Source organism: Saccopteryx leptura, chromosome 2 (assembly GCF_036850995.1).
Source record: "Saccopteryx leptura isolate mSacLep1 chromosome 2, mSacLep1_pri_phased_curated, whole genome shotgun sequence".
Taxonomy (NCBI): Eukaryota; Metazoa; Chordata; class Mammalia; order Chiroptera; family Emballonuridae; genus Saccopteryx; species Saccopteryx leptura.
The window spans coordinates 26709132-26726641 of NC_089504.1; the positions used below are offsets into that span (position 1 = coordinate 26709132).

At 45.2% G+C, this 17510-nt stretch overlaps 1 protein-coding gene and 1 long non-coding RNA gene across 3 annotated transcripts; one reads left to right on the forward strand and one right to left on the reverse strand.

Annotated features, from left to right (window-relative positions):
- Positions 1-405: 405 nt before the first annotated feature.
- On the reverse strand, positions 406-11602 carry LOC136392943 (uncharacterized). Its single transcript, XR_010749010.1, has 4 exons — positions 11271-11602; positions 9250-9359; positions 3130-3349; positions 406-2762 (listed from the first exon to the last, which is right to left on the reverse strand). It is a non-coding gene; the product is annotated as an uncharacterized lncRNA (long non-coding RNA).
- Positions 11603-11966: 364 nt separating this feature from the next.
- On the forward strand, positions 11967-17278 carry KLF4 (KLF transcription factor 4). 2 transcript variants are annotated; one of them, XM_066367498.1, is made up of 5 exons: positions 11969-12476; positions 12588-12708; positions 13314-14304; positions 14404-14568; positions 16225-17278. In XM_066367498.1, exons 1-5 carry the CDS (start codon positions 12472-12474, stop codon positions 16398-16400), a joined length of 1458 nt encoding a protein of 485 aa, XP_066223595.1. In that variant the 5' UTR covers positions 11969-12471; the 3' UTR covers positions 16401-17278. The 2 variants fall into 2 exon arrangements, with proteins under 2 accessions (XP_066223594.1, XP_066223595.1); XM_066367497.1 differs by having other exon boundaries at positions 11967-12476; positions 13314-14568.
- The last annotated feature ends 232 nt before the right edge of the window (positions 17279-17510 follow it).

Sequence of the window (17510 nt, forward strand, 5' to 3'; positions counted from 1 at the left end):
ACCTAACTTGCCCAGGGTCATCTGGCTATTTAGAGGCAGAACAGGATCTGGAAACCAAACTTCCGGGTGGCAGCCATAGCCACATGCTCCTGAGTATCTGTACATTCACTCCAAGCCATTCCTTCATCTCCCACCCAGCCAGGGCCCCTCCTTCACCGAGATACAGCTAGAGGGTACAAAGAATTAAACTCAGATAATCACACTGAATCTGCCCTCAGCCAAAAGATAGGGCAACTTTTCTTTCAAGAAGCCCAAAGGAGTTTCTATTTTAATAAGGGGACCAACTTTTTTACAATGAAAAGGAGGACAAAAATAAATTGAAGAAAACAATATAGTAAATAAAAGAAACATTTTATTCATTGCAACAATATACTATAATATAAATGCATAATAACACTTGTAATATTTTATATTGTAATTATGCTTACATGCCTATTAATTTTTAATAATTGTAAGAAAAAAATACTCATTAGATAGTATCTAAATGAGTACTTTTCCATTGAATGAATATTTTTTGTCAATGTATCATCTTGTAACAATATATCGAAAATATCTGAACAAGAAGTATCCTTCATATTGAATTTTACGGCAAGTGCTGTAGCTAGAGTATCAACATTCAATCTTGATTTCTCACTTATCCAAAAATCATTAGCAATTGAAAAACTCTTTCAACTGCTGCATTAGTTCCAGGGCAGCACAATGTAAACTGAACAAGAATAAATAAATTTTCACATGGAATATGTTCATTTTTGAAATGGCTGAATATTTCCATCCATCTTTTATCAATTTTGACGTGTTCATTTTCCCATTGTATTAATTTTTCAGAATTTAAATATATATTCAGTCTTCTAATTTCTTCAAAGAGACAATTGTTGTCTATTTTGATGTCTGGCATTTCTTTAGATAAAAACTCAAGTCAAGATTCAATATCTGTCCAATATACTTGCGACGAAGTAAAAAACACCATGGAAAACTGTTATTTCCTGTGATGTTTGTTTCAGACCATTCTTTGATATATTGAAAATATATCTGGTAAAAATTCTGCACTTCTTTTTTTTTTTTAAAGAAGCATTTGATTTTTTTTTTTTTTTTTTTTTTTTTTTTTTTTTACAGAGACAGAGAGTGAGTCAGAGAGAGGGATAGACAGGGACAGACAGACAAGAATGGAGAGAGATGAGAAGCATCAATCATTAGTTTTTCATTGCGTGTTGCAACACCTTAGTTGTTCATTGATTGCTTTCTCATATATGCCTTGACCGCGGGCCTTCAGCAGACCAAGTAACCCCTTGCTGGAGCCAGCGACCTTGGGTTCAAGCTGGTGGGCTTTTGCTCAAACCAGATGAGCCCGCACTCAAGCTGGTGACCTCAGGGTTTCGAACCTGGGTCCTCTGCATCCCAGTCCGACGCTCTATCTACTGCACCACCGCCTGGTCAGGCTGCACATCTTTGATAAACTTTTCTGTTATGCCTGGATTTGATTCCTCTAAGTCTGACAATTTTCTTTTTATAATTAAGGAAAGAAAATTTTCTTCAAAGCAAGATTTATATTGAAGGATAAAATCATTCAAAATAAGACTAACTTCCGTAGCTGAAATGTGTTCACCCTCAATCTTTTGAATCATTTTGTGAAAAATATATGCTTGATTATATACAAAATACATTAATATCTCAGATACTTTATTATTGAAAAATGATTCCAGGATTTTAGATCATTGGTCTAAACTTTAAAAATATGAAACAAAAGGCTCAAATAATTGTAGAACATGCTCTACAGCAGGTGTTAGAGCAAGCCATCTAACTTTTAAATATCCTAAAAGTTTTTTGTATTCAACATTTGCTTCTTCACAAAATTGTTTTAAAGTAGCAACACAAATGGTAAAACGATTAAAATGCAAATAAATTGTGGTTATTATTACTTCTACGTCAATTGGCATGACACATGATGCTGTGTTGATTGCATTTGACAAAATATGTGCATTACAACCTATTCCTAGTATTTTCTTTTGGAGTAACTCTTGCAATTTTACATACATATTACTCACCCTTTTGCACCTTTGCCCACCAAAATTTGTATTTGTATTATCAGCCGTTAGTGCAACAACTTTGGATTTCAAGTTGTTTTCATTTATTATTCTGCATAGATGGTTTGACAAAATTTCAGAAGTTTTGCCCTCAATGAATTCTAAATTTAAAATTTTTGCTGGAATGCCCTTGGTAACATTAAAATATCTTACTATTATTTGATAGAATTTAATTTCATTATGATTTGATGCATCAGATAAAATCATTACAAATGCTGCAGTTTCCAAGTCCTCTGTAAGTATTTTGTCATAGTAACTTTTAAATATTGTTTTCAAAATAGCCTCGCATTTTTTCCTGGCACATAAAAATTTTGCATTGTGAAACTTTTTCAATAATTTAGTTGTACAATCCATACTATGAAAACTTTGTGAATTATGGTATGAAATGCAAATGTTCCCTCCATTGCAGCCAACTGTTTTTCATCTTCAGAATAATTTGAAGTTTAAAAAAACTTGTTACTTTACAACTGGAAGCTGATGCATCTGATTGCTTATGTTTGTTGGTGGTCAAGTGTTTCATTATCGCTGCTCTGCCTCCAATTGCAATACAAAATTCTCCGCTGCAAATATTGCAGAAAACAATGGTATCTTTCTTTGATATGAGGAATAAAAATTCCTTTTTCAATTTATCATTGAAATGGCATTTTCTCTTTTTTGATTTTTCCATCCCTTAAATAAAATCTAAAATTAAAAATAAAATATAGAGTTACACGAATGATACAAGCACATTAGGAACTGAAAATGTTACATCTTGGTAGACAAATTTTCCGGAAGCTAAATTAACAAAACTAAATATCAAACAAAACCACTAATTTGGAGTGATATTCAGGTGTATTTATCATTTCCTAATTTAAAAACGTCTGTTTTATGCAACTATTTAGTCAAAATGTGTAATTAATAGATATGGTTTGAGGTTAGATTTCCACTTTAAAACTTGAATTTTGGGAAAATACTTATAAATAAAACTATACGTATTTGGAAATTATTAAATAGATAATGAATTAATAAAACATGAATTGTGCTTACCTGTCTATAATTGAATACTCACCGAGAAAGAAATAATCGTGAGTCTACAATGTCATACGTGCCATGTCATGTTTCAGTAAGAAGTACACAAAGCCATTTGCATACTCGGTATATCGTGCTCTCTCAAGGTCTCCCATGCAAAGTGTATGTGTCTCATAATTGCGCCTTGCCGCACTGTAATGATCCTTGATGAATCGTCATGTCAAATACAAATACGTCACATCACACACAATGGATCAACTCTGCATTGATAGAATACGGACATTTACAGATCAGTCTTCCAATATCAAAAAGGAGGACATGTAGGAGGACACTTTTCGAGGAAGGACAGAACTTACAAAAGGAGGACTGTCCTCCTTAAAGGAGGATGATTGGTCACCTTAATTTTAATGGAAAACTGAATTTTCTGAATGAAACACAGAATATTAAAATTCAACAGTTCAGCATTTCCCCTAAGCACTTCACTCTGAGAGCTTTGGTGAGTGAAAATAGAAACCAGAAAAATTCACCAGTACCTGACAGCATAGAGTACAGACTTTGACTAGATTACTTTCTTGAATCTCTCTGATAAGGCTGGGAATTCCACTAAAATTAGGTACCTATTCCAGGGCTGCTTCTTCTAAGAAGCTTCTCATCATCCATTGATTTAAGAACTGTGTTTAGGTTTGAGTTATCAACTTTGAAAATTGCATCAAGCCTAGCCCTGGCTGTTTGGCTCAGTGGTAGAGCATTGGCACAGCGTGTGGAAGTCCCAGGTTCGATTCCCAGCCAGGGCACACAGGAGAGATGTCCATCTGCTTCTCTACCCTTCCCCCTCTCCTTTCTATCTCTCTCTTCTCCTCCCGCAGCCAAGACTCCATTGGAGCAAAGTTGGCCCTGGCGCTGAGGATGGCTCCATGGCCTCCACCTCAGGTGCTAGAATGGCACCGGCTGCAATGGAGTAAAGCCCCAGATGGGCAGAGCATTGCCCCCTAGTGTGCTTGCCGGTGGATCCCGGCCTGGCCCATAAAGGAGTCTGTCTCTCTGCCTCCCCGCTTCTCACTAAAGAAAAATACAAAAAAAATGCATCAAGCCTGACCAAGCAGTGGTGCAGTGGATAGGACATCGGCCTGGGATGCTGAAGACCCAGGTTTGCAACCCCCAAGGTCGCTGGCTTGAGCACCGGATCATAGATATGACCCCATATTTGCTGGCTTGAAGCCCAAGGTTGCTGACTTTCACTGGCTCAGCTGGAACCCCCCCATCAAGGAACATAAGAGAAAGTAATCAATGAACAACTACGGTGCCCCAACTAGGAGTTGATACTGCTTCTCATCTCTCCCTTCCTGTCTCTCTCTCTCTCTTTTGTGCATGTGCGAAAGAAAGAAAGAAAGAAAGAAAGAAAGAAAGAAAGAAAGAAAGAAAGAGAAAGAAAGAAAGAAAGAAAGAAAGAAAGAAAGAAAGAAAGAAAGAAAGAAAGAAAGAAAGAAAGAAAGAAAGAAAGAAAGAAAGAAAGACGCATCAGGCACAGTAAGAGATATTTGAATGCTGCCAAAAATTTATTTTGTTGTTTTATTTTTTTCTTGACACTGGCAATCCCTCCCAGCACTATCCTCATCAGCCAGAACATTAGAATTGATTAACAAACATACTGTTTGTGAAAAAGAGTCAACCACAGGGCAATCAAATGCATTGTTACTATTTTTTTTAAATCATTTCCCTAGCTCAAAGTACATAATGTCAAATTGGCAAAAGTAACCTATCCTCTTGTCCTGCCCACAAACTGAGAAGAAAATTAAACACAGAATTGTTTGTTTCTTGTTTGCATTTCTCAGGGTGTGAAGCATTCATTTTCAAACCCTCAAAAATCCCTATACTTTTTCCATAGTGCAAAAATTTCACCTCAATTCTGATTAAAACCAAGGAACAGTGTTGTTCTCACATGAGCAACATTGTCCTAAGAATCTGAAAGACAGAGGCTATGAAATTTAAAAATAAAGGGCGTTGGCCTGACCTGCGGTGGTGCAGTGGGTAAAAGAATTGACCTGGAACACTGAGGTCGCCAGTTCGAAACACAGGGCTTCCCTGGTAAAGGTACACATGGGAGTTGATGCTTTCTGCTCCTCCCTCCTTCTCTGTCTGTCTGTCTGTCTGTCTCTCTCTGTCTTCTCTCTCTAAAATGAATAAATAAAATCTTTAAAAAAAAATAGAGGGCCTTGGCCAGATGGCTCAGTTGGTTAGAGCATCATCCCAGTACGCCAAGGTTGTAGGTTCAATCCCCAGTTGTGGGTTTGATTCCTCAGTCAGGGCGCATACAAGAATCAAGCAATGAATGCATAAATAAGTAGAACAACAAATCAATGTCTCTCTCTCCTTCTCTCTCTCAAATCAATTTTAAAAATGGAAAATAGAATTTGAGAGTGTAATGTTTTACTTCTCTTTTTTATGCTAATTCTCCTGGCAAAAGAGTTTATAGGCGAGAAAAATCCAGCAACAGGTTTTGTCTGCAAACTTGCCTTCTTTGCTAGGTCATTTAATTTTAAATGCCATGTTTATTTTCAAATGCATATAGTATCAGAGTATTCTTCTTGTGGCCTTAAAAACATACTAACAGAAGAAAAAATCATACTAGATAAAGTTGTTAAATATGCTAGACCCTAATTTCTTTAAGAGAAATATTACTGCTACATAGCTTACTCTTAAAAGATATTACTATGTACTATACAGTGTGTCCATAAAGTCATGGTGCACTTTTGACTGGTCACAGGAAAGCAACAAAAGACAGAGAAATGTGAAATCTGCACCAAATAAAAGGAAAACCTTCCCAGTTTCTGTAGGATGATGTGGCAGCATGTGCGCATGCGCAGATGACGTAACACTGTGTATACAGTGGAGCAGCCCACGGCCATGCCAGTCAAGATGTGGACGGTACAGAGGAAAGTTCAGTGTGTTCTGTGGCTCGCTAAATTCAAATCCGTGACCAAAGTGCAATGTGAATATCGGCGCGTTTATAACAAAGCGCCACCACATAGGAATAACATGACTTGGTGGGATAAGCAGTTGAAGGAAACCGGCAGTTTGGTGGAGAAACCCCGTTCTGGTAGGCCATCAGTCAGTGACGAGTCTGTAGAGGCTATACAGGATAGCTACCTAAGGAGCCCTAAAAAATCTGTGTGTGAGCCCACATCGAACTGCACTGAACAGGTATGAAACTGGGAGAGTTTTCCTTTTATTTGGTGCAGATTTCACATTTCTATCATCTTTTGTTGCTTTTCTGTGACCGGTCAAAAGTACACCATGACTTTACGGACACGCTCTATTACATTTGAGAATAAACAAAATAGCTTAAAGAATGTACTGGGCCTAAATTGGGGGGGGGGGGGGGTAGGAGGGGGAGGTAAGAACATAAGTGATCAAACCTAAAGATTCATAAAGAAGATTTTCTATTTCTGAGAATTGATTTTTTAAATGTCTGTGACTCATTTTCTGCTCTAAAAACTTCAATACCCAGTGTTTGGGTTTTGAAAGGCAATGGATTTGGCTACAGAAAAGAGTTGACTCTTTCTCCATTTGGTTTTGGTTTGGCTTTTGGTTATTTTTGTTTGTGTTTTCTAGTTGGTTTTATTACAATGCCTTGGCCAGGCTGTTCTCTCACTTTTTGTCCAACTGTTTCGAGAGGCCAGAGTTATAGACTTTATTTTTGGTCTCGTTCATAGAGCTTTTCAAAGAAGAAAAAGAAGCGGATGGAGGAAGAAAACGGGATGGAAAAACAGCACCCAGCCAGTGAAGTCTCAACCAGAGAGAAACATGGACAAGCAGGGCATCCAGATGAATCGTTTCACCCAACAACTTCGCTCACTTCCTTCTCTCTGCAATAAATACTTACTGGGCATTTGTCCGAAAGATGCCACAATGGAACACAAGCCACAAACAAGTGACCAGATAATAGCAGTCCACTGCGCAAATGGCACAGCAGAGTCACCACACAGCTTTATTAAAGCTCAGAGGAAACAGGACTACTCTGGGGACAGGGACTAACAGACCAAGGGACAAATTAGAGGGGCTCTGGAGTTTGAGGAGGACGAGGGCCCCGGAGGGGAGACAAGGCATCTCAAACAGGAAAAACAGCCAATGAAAATACACATCCTGTATTCAGAGATTTGAAAGAACATCCAGTTAAAGTTTAGAGAGGGTGGGGTCAGTCTCGAGATGACCCTGCAAAGTCTGTCTAGGGCCAGAGTAGGAAGGGATCGGTACATCAGGCTCAGGAGTTGGGTCTTGCTCCTTCAGGCGAAGGGGAGCTGGTAGGGAGAAGGCTGAGCAGAAGCAAACCGTGGTGATTTGTGAGCAAAATGAACTAAATCTAAGCAGGGTAATTCCAGTGGGACTACTGGGGAGGTGGAGGAGGAGGAGGGCAACAGGTTGGAGGTTACAGCACCAAGTAAAAGGTATCAATGAGGAGTGCTTGAAACAAGGCAGCTGAACTTGTAGTAGGAAAAAGAGAGTACAATAGTAGGAACGGAAACTGTTGAACTCCGTGGCTGCCTGGGTGCCCAGGTCAAAGAAAACGAGGGAGGACTCAAGGGAAATCAGGTTTCTAGCTCAGGAAGCCAAGGAAGAATGGGGAAATAATGTGGGGAAAATTATGAGAAGAGTTCAGGTGAACGGAGATTCCTTACAAGAATAGGGATTAGTGAGAGCTGCAAGGAAAGATGGGCTTCCTGCTAATGGGCTGTTCAAAAAGGAAAAGTACATTGTTCATTCATTCAACAAACATTGAGCATTATAATGTGCTGGGCAGGCTCTGTACCAGGACTTGGGGATATGGCAGTGAACAAAACAATAGCTCCTGTCCTCATGAAGCTTATGATATACCCTGGAGAATAATGGTTTTAGTTATACCTGCCACGTATTAACGTCAAGTCCTGTGCTAAACACTTTTACTTGGAAGATCCCATCTATAATCCTCATCACTTTAAGAAGTAGGCACTATTAATACCCCCATTCTACAGGAGAAGAAACAGGCAAAGGGAGTTAAGTAATTTACCCAGCTAGAGAGCAGCAGAGCCACAACACAAAGCCAGGAAATCTAGTGCTAACGCCCACTTTCTTAACCTCTGCACAAGACAGAGGTTAAAAAGAGGCTGGAGTTTACAAGGAGAAGCAAGTGGAGCTGAGAGCAGCTTTGGCTACCTAGTGAAAAGTCCAAGCCCTTCTCTCAGTTATTCATCAGTCGGTATTTCATTTCAAAACAATTTGGATACTTCAAATTATATCAAAATTATCTCTTGCTTTCTCTTCTTTAAAAGCAACTCTTCCAAAATAATAAAATAATTAATAATAATAATAGCTCTTCCTGGGTCCCGTGCAGCTGGGTGCCAGTTCCGGGTGCAGAGGCCCTCACTGAAACATCTATGCAGCCTCCTCCACCTCACACACCCCTCCAGGGCTCCATATTAATCCCCTAGCACTAATGCAGGGGTCGGGAACCTCTGGCTTGCAAGCCAGATGTGGCTCTTTTGATGGCTGCATCTGGCTCGCAGACAAATCTTTAATTAAAAAAATAATGTTAAAAATATAAAACATTCTCATGTATTACAATCCATTCATTTCCTACCGCTCATGTTCACGGTTGCGGGTGGCTGGAGCCAATCACAGCTGTCCTCGGGGACAACACCAAATTTTTATTGGATAATGCGGACCATACACGGGTTGTTGTATGGCTCTCATGGAATTACATTTTAAAATATGTGGTGTTCATGGCTCTCTCAGCCAAAAAGCTTCCTGACCCCTGCACTAATGGTTTCCATCACATCTTCTGCCAACTAATGCCGTTTGTACTGAAAAAAAAAAAAAAATCTATAACTCCAAGGACGTTAATAATTAACTTCCATACCACAAAACTTGTAATATCAGTTTGCTGAAATAAAGTCACCAGTAAGTATTTAATTCTTCTTTAAAGGGTGTCTTCTATTATTATTATTATTTTAGAGTGCAATTTAGTCATCAAAGGTTTACTCAGCCTCATGTTTATAAATTATATAGGGCAGGGATTTAACTCTTCTGGACCTACCTGTTTTGAGGAGGGGGAGGGTCATAACGCTGTTGTCACACCAGGCACCTACCTTGAAAGGAGATGATTTGTGAACCTGAAGTTCCTTACCTCTTAGAAATTTGAGGCAAACACAGAGATTTCCCTTTGTGATGCAATCAGAGGAGTAACCAGCTAGCTGCCTGCCCTGAAAAAGCACTGGTTTCCTTCCTCCAGAAGACCTATTAGGAAATTCAAGTTCATCTTCTTAAATTGAGTTTCAGAATCTTGTCTCGATTATATGACATAATAATAGTGGCTGTCCAATTCATCTGTGTAATATTGTTTTTTCATTGTGGTGGTTACTTTTGTTAAAGGGCAAGGACTACTGCCTTAGAAAAATTCAAGCGAGCCTGACCTGTGGTGGCGCAGTGGATAAAGCGTGGACCTGGAAATGCTGAGGTCGCCGGTTTGAAACCCTGGGCTTGCTGGGTCAAGGCACATATGGGAGTTGATGCTTCCAGCTCCTCCCCCCTGTCTCTCTCTCCTCTCTCTCTCCCTCTCACTCTCCTCTCTAAAATGAATAAACTTAAAAAAAAAAGAAAACAAAAATTCAAGCAAAGCAGGAAAAAAAACCTCATGTACTGGCTACCTAAGTTGGAAACTCCAAATCCTGACTTACATGTTTACATCCTGAGGGTGATGGCTGCCAATCAAGGGCTCATACAAGTTTACTGGGGTTTAGCAACCTTTCCCTCAGAAAAGTGGATAACTTTTCCATGCAATGCTCAAGTCCTAACATCTCAGGAAATTTTTTGTCACCACAAAGAAAGTAGTGGTGGTGGTTGTGTGTGTGTGGGGGGGGGGGAGGGGGGAGTAACAGGTGTTTTTCTTTCTTGATTTCTCCTTTTGAAAGGGGCAAGATTTTCAGAGTTAAAGTAACTGGTCTGCTCCTATGGGGTGGGGTTGAACCCCGCTAGGCCATGGGGGGGAGGCCAGAGTTTTCTAGCCAAAGCCCGCCCCTCCCCCTAGCTACAGGCCCTCACAGCCCTCGGACAAAGGCTAGTTAGTGGATGGAAGTCATCTTCAAGGAGTCCAATTCTCCGGAACTAGTGTTGGCAGAGAAGGCCGAATGAATTCATTCTGGGAAAGATACATTCCCAGAATGCTTCAGTGCTCGGTAAGGAGTGGAAAAACCAGGGATAATAAATATTCTGAGGAAACCTATTCGGTACCATAATCGTAAGACTCAAACAGGTGACACTACTTGAAGTACTAGGCAGCTAGAGTTCAATGGAGGCGAGCGCACACCCTGCCCAGGGCTGGGGCGTCGACCTTTTTCCAAGACCCCCTTCTTTTTTTTTCCTGGGCCGACACCCGGCCGGAGCGGCAGCATTTACTAGTGAGGGATATCGATGGAAAGGGCAGGCGGAGCCCTCGGCGCGCCTGAATCCAAACCAAACACCTCTCAGGCGAGCGTTTAGCAGGCGATACTGAACACCACACTCACGTTTAAAAAAAAAGAAAAGGCACTGGTTGCAGAGAAGATGAGGGCGAAAACATTTCCCGGCTGGAAAATTACTGATCGCAAACTAAGGGGGGAGTGGCGGTGGGGAGGTAGTTATAAAATTGAAATAACGATCACCGTTTCCTCTTCTCTTCCCGGCAAACAGAGACGGCAGCCGCCAGCTCCGTGTGCCCTTGTGGAGGATCGAGGTCCCACCGCATCGCTCCACTTCCTTGGCTAAGTCCCTTACAGTGAGGTTGTCCGCTCGGAGCCTGAGCCAGAGGAGCGAGTTGCCGTTTGACCTTTACCTTGCCATTTCACCTCTTTATGACTGTTTTTCTCATCCATAAAGTGGAAAGGAGAGTGCGTGGCTTGTAAAATGCTTTGAGATTCCCCTGGTTTAAGTGTCCCCGCGCCTCACAGCCCTCTGCCCGCCCCCACGCGACAGTAAATCTTGAGCCCTTTCACTCCCTTCTTCGCTCCTTGAAATGTCAAAACTTTTCCTCTTTTCCCCATTCCGGTCTCTTCACGCCCTTCCCCTCAAGGAACAACCCTCCACCCCCACCACGGTTTCCTCAGGCTCACAGTCCTCGTTACACAGTGCTGGGCACTCGCCTCGTCTCCACACCCCCCACGCCACCCTCACCTAGCAGAAGAGCCCGCGGAGCGCCGTGCGAGGCCAGGCCGAGCGCCCGCAGCGGCGCTGGGAATCAGAGCCCGGCTCCCGCTTGCCTATGGGAGGGACAGAGGGCAGGATGAGTCACGCAGATAATCGCGCTTTTCTCTACAGCGCAAACAGCCGCGAGCGCGTTACCCAGCCCCTCGGCCCCCACCGGTCTTCTCAGCCTCGGGCTTCAAACCCCGGGACTGCCCCGGCCGCACGGCGACCGGACCTGCGCCCGGTACCCGGAGTCCCGCGCCAGGACAGCCGCCGCCACCGCGCCGGCGTCAGCGTGGCTCCCGCCCGCCAGCTGCCGGGCTGGCGTCACGGCCCCGCTGGGCCCCGCCCGCGCCCCTCCTTCCCCCTTTCAGTGTCCCTCCCTCCCCCGCCCCCACGTGCGCCTAGTTTGTTTATTTAGCTGCCATGGCAACTCACGGGGGGGCCGCGCGAGGGAGGGGGGAAAGAAAGGGAAGGGCGGGGCCTGGCGGCGCGCTGCAGCGCACAGCCGGTAGGAGGCGGGGGAAGGGGGACAGCTAAAGTTATAAGTAAGGAGTGCGCCGCGGCTGCCGGCAGTTCCCCTGCCGGAGAGAACGAGCGCCGCTGCGGGCGCGTGGGGACCAGAGGCGGTGGCGGGCGGCGGCGGCACCGGGAGCCGCCAAGTGCCCCTCCCCGCCCCTCCGGCCCCCCACCCACCCACCCGCCTGCCTGAGGCCAGCGCCCATGGCCGCGCGCGCCTCGCGCAGCCCCCCGGACTCCGCACCCTGTGCCGCCGCCCAGTCCGCAGATCCGCGCCACCGCGGCCAGTCTCACCTGGCGGCGCCGCCCGCCCTCCACCCCGGCCACAGCCCCAGCTCTCACGGCGACAGCCGCGGTGACCACGACAGCGGTGGGGGACGCTGCTGAGTGGAAGAGAGCAGCCTGGCCACCGGAGCTACTTACTCGCCTTGCTGATTGTCTATTTTTATAAGGGTTTACGACTTTTCTAAGAACTTTTGTATACAAAGGAACTTTTTTTTAAAAAAAGAGGCATCTCCAATTTATATTTAATCCAAAGAAGAAGGATCTCGGGCAGTTTGGGGTTTTGGTTTTGGCTTCGTTTCTAAGTCCTTTTTTCTCTCGGTTGACTTTGGGGTTCGGGTACCCCAACTGCTTTGGACTCCCGAGGACCTTCTGGGCCCCCACATTAATGAGGTAGGTGCAACTCCGGGCGAAGGGAGGGGTGTGGGCCAGTGGGACACGCTGGAGTGGCTGTCGAGAGTGCCCCTGACTCCTGCCTCCGTGTGCGCCCCACCCGGCCCATAGGCAGCCACCTGGCGAGTCTGACATGGCTGTCAGCGACGCACTGCTCCCGTCCTTCTCCACGTTCGCGTCCGGCCCGGCGGGAAGGGAGAAGACACTTCGTCCAGCAGGTGCCCCGAATAACGTGAGTGGGGAGCGTACAGTGGGCTTCTGTGGGTAGGGTGGGTACGGGCGGAGCCCTGGGGTCACCGAGAACCCCCGGGCCAGCGGAAGGAGTGGACACCGTGCGGGTTCCGCAGCCTTCCCAGGATGGCTTCCGAGCCCTTGGCTCAGCTGTACAACCGTGTGGTCTGGACGCTGCAGAGCCGCCCCGGGCGCACACCGGGTCCGCATACGTCCCCTATCGCGCAGGAGGCAGGGCGGGCGCACCGGCCACCGGGCGGGAGGTGGCTGTGTCCACAGACTTTGACTGGGCCCGAGACAGCTTGGCGCGTAGGTGTCCCCGTGGCGAGAGCACACCGGGAGAGCCTCGGTGTCTCAACCCAGGCTGGCGAGCCGCAGCTCTCGCTCACACGCAATCCGGCAGACACAACATAACACCCTCAGTATCAACGCACCGCCTCTCCTCGGACCCGGGTGTGGGCCGAGATTGCTGCACTAGCCCTGGAGTTCCCAAACGCTGCCTGCCCGGTCCCCGTGCCTGGGCGGTGTAGGCGCGCCGGGTCAGCCAGTCTGTAGGGTGGCACCTGGAGACCACCACTGACGGCCTCTCTCATCCTGTCCCCGCAGCGCTGGCGGGAGGAGCTCTCTCACATGAAGCGACTTCCTCCTCTACTTCCCGGCCGCCCGTACGACCTGGCGGCGGCAACCGTGGCCACCGACCTGGAGAGTGGTGGAGTCGGTGCGGCTTGCGGCGGCAGCAACCCGGCGCTCCTACCCCGGAGAGAGACCGAGGAGTTCAACGATCTCCTGGACCTGGACTTTATCCTCTCCAACTCACTGTCCCATCAGGAGTCAGTGGCCGCCACTGTGTCCTCGTCGGCATCAGCCTCATCCTCATCATCCCCGTCAAGCAGCGGCCCTGCCAGTGCGCCCTCCACCTGCAGCTTCAGCTATCCGATCCGGGCCGGGGGCGAACCGGGTGTGGCTCCCGGCAGCACGAGCGGCAGTATCCTCTATGGCCGGGAGTCTGCGCCCCCTCCAACAGCTTCTTTCAACCTGGCGGACATCAACGATGTGAGCCCCTCCGGCGGCTTCGTGGCAGAACTCCTTCGGCCGGAATTGGACCCAGTGTACATTCCGCCGCAGCAGCCGCAGCCGCCAGGTGGCGGGCTGATGGGCAAGTTTGTGTTGAAGGCGTCACTGAGTGTCCCGGGCAGTGAGTACGGCAACCCGTCGGTCATCAGTGTTAGCAAAGGCAGCCCGAACGGCAGCCACCCGGTGGTGGTGGCGCCCTACAGCGGCGGGCCGCCGCGCATGTGCCCTAAGATCAAGCAGGAGGCAGTCTCCTCGTGCACTGTCGGTCGGCCCCTGGAGGCCCACTTGGGCACTGGACCCCCTCTCAGCAATGGCCATCGGCCGCCAGCACATGATTTCCCCCTGGGGCGGCAGCTCCCCAACAGGACTACCCCGACCCTGGGTGCTGAGGAACTGCTGAGCGGCAGGGACTGTCATCCTGGCCTGCCTCTTCCCCCAGGCTTCCATCCCCACCCGGGGCCCAACTACCCACCCTTTCTGCCCGACCAGATGCAGCCGCAGGTCCCTCCACTCCATTACCAAGGTCAGTCCCGGGGATTCATAGTTCGGGCTGGGGAGCCCTTCGTGTGCCGGCGTTCTGGGGCCCACGGGATGATGCTGACCCCACCTTCTTCACCCCTAGAGCTCATGCCACCTGGGTCCTGCATGCCAGAGGAGCCCAAACCTAAGAGGGGGAAAAGGTCGTGGCCCCGGAAAAGGACAGCCACTCACACTTGTGATTATGCGGGCTGCGGCAAAACCTACACGAAGAGTTCTCATCTCAAAGCACACCTGCGAACCCACACAGGTAGGAGGACAGAAGTGGCAAGACGGAGAGAGGGGGTTGGTGTCCAGCTCCACCTGCTAACTATGGACAACTCCTCGGGGATTCACTTAGGATGTAGGGTGCAGTCTATCTTCATCTCCTGGATCACGGGAGGAGCAGTGAACGGCGCCTACTTTTTTGCCCAGGAGCCTTTGCTTGATGGATGGTATCAGTGCTTGAATATGCAGTTTTTTCAGGCCTTGAAAGGCAGGGAGATTCCAGGCTGAACATTAGCCTCCCCTAGCTTAAGCAAAGCATTGACCTTGTAATCAAGAAATTATACTTTACAGTGGAAAAGCATGATGAGTTTTTTTCAAATCCATTTTTAACTTTCTAGACAATTTTCATTGGCTGTTCCCTTCCTAGATTCACCCTGTCTATTTTTAGTTCTATTCTTAATAATTAGGTTTTATTTATAATTTCAAGAATTTAATAGTTCCAATTGCTGAGATCCTGGTTTAGGGTTGTTACTGTAGAGAATTTCCAGGTCAGTATAAGTAAGTACACAAGGTTGTGTAGATATAGCATTCAGTAAAACAACAGAAATGTAGCTGCAGAAAAAGTAGCCTCTTGTGGCTTTTTAGTCCCAATTTAGTGGGGATAGGCTATTATTACTTGGCTTGGGCCAGGAGATACAGACTAGCAGACATAATTTCAAAGTTCATTTCTACCACTGTGGTATCTTGACTCAAAAGAATGAAAATGTTAGCCCTCTAAAAGTAGGTATAGGTGGTATCTGTCTATTTTCAGTGCTCAACTATCTAATGACCTCCCCTCTTAAAAAGAGCAAAATTAATATATATCATGTATTCTTATGATCTGAAATTTAATATGGCCTTATGTGGTATAAAGGCATTCCTGGACCTCTGGCTGGGTAACTCATTTGGCTAAGAGTGTCCAAGGTTTTAGTTCCATCCCGGGTTAAGGCACATGCAAATATCAACCAATTAATGCATAAGTAAAAAACATTTATGGACCTTTTCAGAGTAGGGTACTAGGGGAGTTGGTTTTAATATTTGTGCTCCAGTTTTTTAATTCTCTGTGGGTTCTTTGTTTTGTTTTTTGTTTTTTTTGCATGTTTTTATTATTGAGGTAAAACCCACATAACAAAATGAAATACTACCCTTTTAAAAGTATACAATTCAGTATAATTAAGTATATTCATAATGTTCAACTGCACCTTCTGTCTAGGTCCAAGACATTTCACCACCCCAAACTAAACCTCAACGAATTAAGCAGTCGCTCCCATTCCCTGCCCCCCCCCCCCCCTTAGCACTAATCTTCTTTCTGTTTCGACAGATTTATCTATTCTGGATTGCTCTGTCTTCTTGGATAATTGACGCCCTTATCATTATGTAATACCCTCTTCATCCCTGCTAATTACCCTTGCTCTGAAACCTGCTTTTTCTGAAATTAATACAGCTACTCCAGCTTTTTTATAACTAGTATTAGCACAGTGTATGTTTTTTCAGCCTTTGTTGGTTTGGTTTTTTTGGACATCTCTTTTTTAAATTGAATTTATTGGGGTAACACTGGTGAATAAAATTACAGGTTTCAGGTATACCATTCTGTAACACATCATCTGTATACTCTTCGTTCTTGAGCAATGGCTTTAACGGCTTTATTTTCCTGTTACAGGTGAGAAACCTTACCACTGTGACTGGGACGGCTGTGGGTGGAAGTTTGCCCGCTCGGATGAACTGACCAGGCACTACCGCAAACACACCGGGCACCGTCCCTTCCAGTGCCAGAAGTGCGACCGGGCGTTCTCCAGGTCGGACCACCTTGCCTTACACATGAAGAGGCACTTTTAAATCCCCAGACAGTGGCTGTGACCCACACTGCCAGAAGAGAATTCAGTATTTTTTCCCCTTCACAATGTCTTCCCAACGAGGGGAGGAGCCCAGCTGGAAAGCACTACAGTCATGGTCAAGTTTCCAACAAGTCAACTTGTGAATCAGGAGACAGGAAGAAGCCTAAAGACAAATCAAAGAACAGATGGGGTCTGTGACTGAATCTTCTATCATTCCAATTCTAAGCCCAACTTGAATATTCCTGGACTTACAAAACGCCAAGGGGGTGACTGGAAGCTGGATATCAGGGTACAAGTTAGATCCATGAGTTGGGGGGGAGGGAAGACCAGAATTCCCTTGAATTGTGTTTTTGATGCAATATAAGTATAAAGATCACCTTGTATTCTCTTTGCCTTCTAAAAGCCATTATTATGATATTAGAAGAAGAGGAAGAAATTCAGGTACAGAAATAGCCTAAACGATGGTGCTTGGTGAGTCTTGGTTCTAAAGGTACCAAATGAGGAAGCCAAAGTTCTCAAACTGCTGCATACTTTGACAAGGAAAATCTATTTTTGTCTTCCGATCTACACGTATGACCTAAGTCAGGTAAATACACCTGGTTTACTTTAACATTTTTATGCAGACAGTCTGTTATGCACTGTGGTTTCAGATGTGCAATAATTTGTACAATGGTTTATTCCCAAGTATGCCTTAAGCAGAACAAATGTTTTTTTCTATATAGTTCCTTGCCTTAATAAATATGTAATATAAATTTAAGCAAACTTCTATTTTGTATATTTGTAAACTACAAAGTAAAATGAACATTTTGTGGAGTTTGTATTTTGCATACTCAAAGGTGAGAATTAAGTTTTAAATAAACCTATAATATTTTATCTGAATATTGTTTTTGTTTTTTGCTTTTTCCCCCGAAAAAGTATATAACAGAAATGGTCGTTGAGACACAGTGGGTAGGGCATGTGAAAAGCATACTGAAAAGCCAACTTTATCTCAACAGATTAAAAGACTTTAAGAGTCTAGTTTTACAATAAGCGCAATCAATGTGGTAGGCCTGAAAGTTTTGAATATTGCAGATCACATAATTCAATTTACCTGTTTCAAGGTGCTCTTTCC